Here is a 6,000-nt window from a genome sequence, read left to right as displayed (position 1 = left end):
CTTCCTCCTATCTCTTCCCACCCCTCCCCACCCCCGGTATTTTCTTTAGGTCCTGACTACTTGAAGGGAATAAGTGCGATGAGAATGTGGAGCACAGACAAAAGTTTAATGGTAACCAGATGTGAAGGAGAGGGGTAAAGAGTGCGGCTTAACCTGTCCATCAGCCGAGGCGCTGGCCAATGTGAATGCAGCGACTGGGGTGGCTCTGCCCCCCCTCCCGGGGCCGATTGGCTGCTCCGGGGGTTCAAACAGCAAGGCAGCTATAAAAGCGGCAGATCAAGCAGCCAGAGCCGCTTCTCTCTACCCACTCCTCTCCTTTCGAGCACACAGCTGCCAGGATGCAGGGAGAGGGCTTTGCTCTCCTGTTCAAACTCCACTGGATCTTCAGCTTGGTTTCTGCACTCCCGAGAAAGGAACTCTTTCCGTTTGGTCCCCACACGCAGGATCTTACCCTGCAACAAGGCGATGATGAAACTTCTCCAGTTGTAAAACTCAAAAGGCCATTTGTCTTTTTTAACACACAGTTCAGTAACCTTTACGTAAGTTTTTTTTCTTTAAGTCTATACCTTACTGTTGTGTGTTGATGGTTTAAGAAAAGCACCCGTTACATTTTCACGGCTGCTGTCACTTTTGTTTTAGTTCGAACTGTATATGGAACATTAGAATACACCCCCCACCCCCGCCCCCCATTCATTGTTTTAAAGTTATCGGGGCTGGGATTATCTGTAACTTCTGCCTTATCGCTTTTCAGAGTATAGCAGGGTCAGGGTTTGACAAACACGGAGCCTTCGATCCAACATCTAGAAAAGGCAATAGTTTCAGTAACTGCTAATCATTCTCTAAGATAAAGGCAAAAGTTGCTGAGTTTCTCCAGCAGTTTTTTTTTGTTGCTGATTATTCTCAGGCTTGACAGGGACGTCAGATGTAAAAATGCTTTGGTAATAAGAGTGGGCTGCTCTGTGTCTAGCCCCGAACATGTCTGTAAATAAGCAGTTCAGTACAATCATCGCTAAAAGTGTGAGAGTAGAATCAGGATGTCAAAGGTGCATTTTATTGTAATCATCAGGTTAAAAAAAAACAAAGACTGAACAAGGCGATCGCCGATAAACTGAATCCTTTCTCTTCAGGTAGGGACGAATGGGATCATCTCCACCCAGGATTTCCCCCGAGAGACCCAATACGTGGATGATGGGTTCCCCACTGATTTCCCGGTGATAGCGCCTTACTTGTCAGATATCGACACCAGCAATGGCCGAGGGCGGATTTATTACAGAGAAGACGATTCCCCGGACGTCCTTGACCGCGCCGCCCAGGAGATCAGGAGAGGCTTTCCCCAAAGTTCATTTAGTCCCACCAGTGCTTTCATCGCCACTTGGGAGAACGTGGCGCCTTATGAGGAAAGGGGGCGCTTGGGTGCCTCCTCTGACAGGGTAAGCAAACTACAAGAGAACAGTAAACTTCATCAGTGCTGGATAGGCCTGGATTGGTTATAGCTTTGGCATACATCCTATCAGTGCTTTCCCCAGGCCAGCACTGGGAACCATTTCGAACCCAACACCACTTTCCATTTTTAACTTGAAGTAATTTTTGGATTTAAAACAATATTGGTTAAGTTGGTGTTGCATTTATTGCCCATCTCTAAATGACCTTCGGCTGGTAGTGAGCACTTGAACTGCTGGCCATGTGGTACAATTACAACTACAGCCCTGGGTGGGGTGGGGGGTGTATTCTGGGGTTTAGACCCAGTGACAATGAAGGAACAGCAAAAGTGTTCCAAGGCAGAATGGTGTAACTTGGAGGAGAATTTGCAGGCAATGATATTCCCAAAGTATCTGCTGCCCTAGGTGGCAGAGGAGACTTGGCATGTTGCCATAGTGCATCTTGTAGATGGTACACACGGTTGCCATTGTGCATCAGTGATGGAAGGAGTGAATATTTAAGATAGTGGATGGGTGCTAATCAAGCGGGCTGCTTTGCCTCAGGTCAAAGAGCACATGTATACCATAAGTGCTACAGTACAGAAGAGGCCCTTTGGCCCATCGAGTCTAGAGTGTAAAGCTCTTTCAGTGTTATTGGCGCTGCATTCAACCAAGAACGTGCAAAGTATTCCATCACAATTCTGACTTGTGGCATGAAGATGGTACACAGGCTTTGGGGAGGCATGAGGCAGAAGAATTCTCAACCTTTGACATGCTCCTGTAGCCACAGTATTTGCTAGTCCAGATGTGTTTCTGGTCATTGGCAACTCCCAGGATTTGTAAAAGTGATGCTATTGAACGTCAAGGTGAGATGGTTGGAGTTGGCTATTGCCTGACACTTGAGTTGCATGAATGTTACTTGCCATTTATCATTGTCTGAGTCATGCTGCATGAAATGTTTCATTATCTGAGGAGTGGTGAATGGTACTGAACATTGTACAAACCTCCCCACCTTTTGATCTAATGATGGCAGGAAGGTCACTGATGAATTTGGTTGAGACCAGGGCACTGCTGAAGCAATGTTTGGGGCCTTTGTTTGATTGCCAGTAACAACAACCATCTTCCTCCCACAGTGAAATGTTTTACCTCTCTAAGCAGTGCCCAAATTCCTGTCAACTCCCATTTTACTAGGGCACCTCGATACTGCCTTTGGCCACATGCTGCCCTGATGTTAAGGGCATTTATACTCATTTCATCTCTGGAATTCATCTTTTACTCCATGTTTGGACCAAAGCTGTAATGAGGTCTGGAGTGGCGAGGCCTTGGTGAAATCAAACTGAATGACCAGCTTGTTGCTGATTAAGTGCCACTTCATAGGACTGTTGTTAACCTCCTATCACTTTGCTAATGACTGAATAGATTGAGAGAGCAATAGTTGCCCAGTTTGTATTTAGACAATTTTCCACATTGTTGGATAGATGCCAAGAACCATGTCTTCAGTACTAGAGGCAGTGACAGTTGAAGGTTGTTTTGTGACTGGAAGCTTGTATCCAGTGGTGTTCCACAGATTACTGCTAGGTCCCTTGTGTTTGTAGTACACATTAATGACCTAGATATGATTTTAGGAGATATGTTCAGTAAGTTTGCAGGTGAGACAAACTTGTTAGTGTTAAATAGTGAGGAGCAAAGTCTTGTATTACAGGACAATATAGACAATCTGGTTAGATGGGCAGAAAACAGTGGCAAATGGAATTCAACCCTGAAAAGTGTAAGGTAATGCATTTTGGGAGGACTAAGGGAATACACAATGAATTGTTGGACTTTAGGAAGTACAGAAGACCAGAGGGACCTTGGGGTGTACGCCCATAGATCTCTGAAGACAGCAGGACTGGCAGGTAAGTGGTTAAGGAGGCATATGGAATATTTGCCTTTATTAACCATGGCATTGAATACAAGTCATGATGTGGGTATGCCGGTGTTGGACTGGCGTAAACACGGTAAAAAGTCTGACAACACCAGGTTTTAGTCCAACCTATTTATTTGATAATATACTCACAAGCTTTCGGGGTTAGTCCGTTCGTCAGGTGAATGGAGAGTTCTGGCCTCAGACAGAGCATATAAAGCACAGACAGTTTAGAGATTACTAATCTCTACTTTACTAATCTCTAAACTGTCTGTGCTTTATATGCTCTGTCTGAGGCCAGAACTCTCCATTCACCTGACGAAGGGACTAACCCCGAAAGCTTGTGAGTATATTATCAAATAAATAGGTTGGACTAAAACCTGGTGTTGTCAGACTTTTTACATTGAATACAAGAACAGGGAGGTTGAAATGCTGGTTAGGCCACAGCTGGAGTACTGTGTGCAGATCTGATCACCACACTATAGGAAGAAAGCTATTGCACTAGAGAAGCTGCAAAGGAGATTCACCAGGATGTTGCCTTAGCTGGAGCGTTTCCACTATCAAGAGAGACTGGATTGGCTGCAGTTGGTTTCCTTGGAGTGGAGAAGGCTGAGGCCTGACTGAGGTGTATGAAATGAGAGGCATAGATAAGGTGAATAGAAGGAACTTTTTCCCTTAACAGAGAGGTAAATAAACAGGGCACAGATTTAAGTTGGGGGGGGGGGGGGGGGTGTGGTGCGGTGTGGCAGGAGGTTTGTTGGAGATCGAAGGATAAAGCTTCCCACCCAGAGGATGGTGCGAATCTGGAGTTCACTACCTGCAAGAGTGCTGTAGGTGGGAATCCTTGACATTTAAGAGGCATTTAGGTGAGCACTTGAAACACCATAGCATTCAAAGCTACAAACTAAGTGCTGGTAAATGTGATTAGAAACTGCACAACCAAAGAACTAGATCATATTTCTTTACTCCTGCTCTATCTAGTCATGAATGGCCATGAGCAATTAAATTCCTAAATAGAGGGGTGAAGGGGGGCTCCACAAATACCCCCAACCCCAACAATGAGGGCGTCTGGCATATCAGTGCAAAAAAAGATTGTAGTGTTTACAAGTTTCTTCGATCAGAAGTGCTGAATGGCAAAAACTGGGTGCTTGATGGCTGGCATGGATGAGATAGGCTGATGGAGTTCTTTCCCCTCTCTAGAGCTGAAACGTTGCCAGAACTGGTGGCCATGCTGTATCAAGAGCAGTAGTGGGCAACCTGCCTGGGGGCTACATGCAACCCATTTGGGTTCTGAGTGCAGCCCATGTGATATTTTGTTCCTATTGCTCTCACACAGATTTGCCACATTCTGCTGGTTTCCAGGCATGTAGCTTCTTTCCTTACCAGTATAACTTAAGTGAAACACACAAAGCAAGGGGAAGTGAGATGATTGTACACAACATTAACTGAGTGCCGTGTGCTCCCTCTGCATCCAAAATGTAAATATTTTGTTTTTGCCATTTGAAGTTGATGACAGTTCTATTAATATATGAATGATTAAGCATTTTCTGCAAGCTGTTATGAAATATTTGACGTGCATGAAATACATTCCATGTTGTTCAAGAGTCAGAGTTAGTGAATGTGCCTGATTTCAATCTTGTGGTCCACTGAGATGGAGGGCCACTCATGTGGCCCATTCACTAGCCTAGGTTGTCCACCAATGTAGCAGAAGACAGGCATCTGTAATATTGGTGACTTCAGGAGGCCGGGATGGATCACCCATTCAGCACTTCTGGTCGAAGAAATTTGTAAACACTACAACCTTGTTTTTTTTGCACTGATGTGCTGGACGCCATCATCGTTGAAGTTGGAAGTATTTGTGGAGCCCCACCCTTCTATTTAGAAGTTTAATTGCTCACTGCCATTCATGACTAAATATAGCAGGAATAAAGAAATATGATAAAAATAGAAACTCTATCGTACGGAAAGAGGCCATTTGGCCCATCGCGTCTGCACCGACCACAATCCCACCCAGGCTCTACCCCTATATCCCTACATATTTACCCACTAATTCCTCTAACCTGTGCATCTCAGGACACTAAGAGCAATTTGTTTAGCATAGCCAATCAACTTAACTTGCACATCTTTGGACTGTGGGAGGAAACCAGAGTACCCAGAGGAAACCAACGTGGACATGAGAATGTGCAAACTCCACATAGTGACCCAAGCTAGGAATCGAACCCAGGCCCCTGGAGCTGTGAAGCAGCAGTGCTAACCACTTGTGCTACCATGCCACCCAATTCCGAATGATCTGGCTCTTTGGTTGTGCAGTCCCTTAGCTCTGCGTATAAAATGCTGCTGTGGCTGTTTGACATGCATGTGGTCCCCTATGATGAAGGTTTCTGGTACTATTTAGTATTACTCCTAGCATGCTGTTCTGCACTCCACATTGAATGAATTAGGGTTTGTCCTTTTTTCTTTAAAGCACGTTAATGAAAAAAATGAGGTTTCACAACAAATTAGTAGTTTTGCTGTCATCATTCATGACATTGGCTTCCTATTCCAGATTTATTAATTGAGTTTAAATTCCAACAACTGCTGTGGTGGGATTTGAATATGTCTTTGGAGGAATAGCTAGTCCAGTTACTTTACAGTTACACTAGCATTGCTGTATACCTACATGGCAAACCACTTTTTCTG

At 44.7% G+C, this 6,000-nt stretch overlaps 1 protein-coding gene across 1 annotated transcript in view; it reads left to right on the top strand.

The window, feature by feature from the left end:
- Positions 1 to 314: 314 nt before the first annotated feature.
- nid2a (nidogen 2a (osteonidogen)) overlaps positions 315 to 6,000 on the top strand; it is a 133,137-nt gene continuing 127,451 nt past the window's right edge. Inside the window, exons 1-2 of the mRNA XM_080202687.1 lie at positions 315 to 539; positions 1,128 to 1,430. Coding sequence (XP_080058813.1) covers positions 339 to 539; positions 1,128 to 1,430 — 504 coding nt within the window. The 5' untranslated portion in view covers positions 315 to 338. The remainder of the gene's footprint in view (positions 540 to 1,127; positions 1,431 to 6,000) is intronic.

This window comes from Carcharhinus amblyrhynchos, chromosome 14 (assembly GCF_965287045.1).
Source record: "Carcharhinus amblyrhynchos chromosome 14, sCarAmb.v2.hapA, whole genome shotgun sequence".
In the NCBI taxonomy this organism is placed as follows: Eukaryota; Metazoa; Chordata; class Chondrichthyes; order Carcharhiniformes; family Carcharhinidae; genus Carcharhinus; species Carcharhinus amblyrhynchos.
This window is presented reverse-complemented; position numbering and strand designations above follow the sequence as displayed.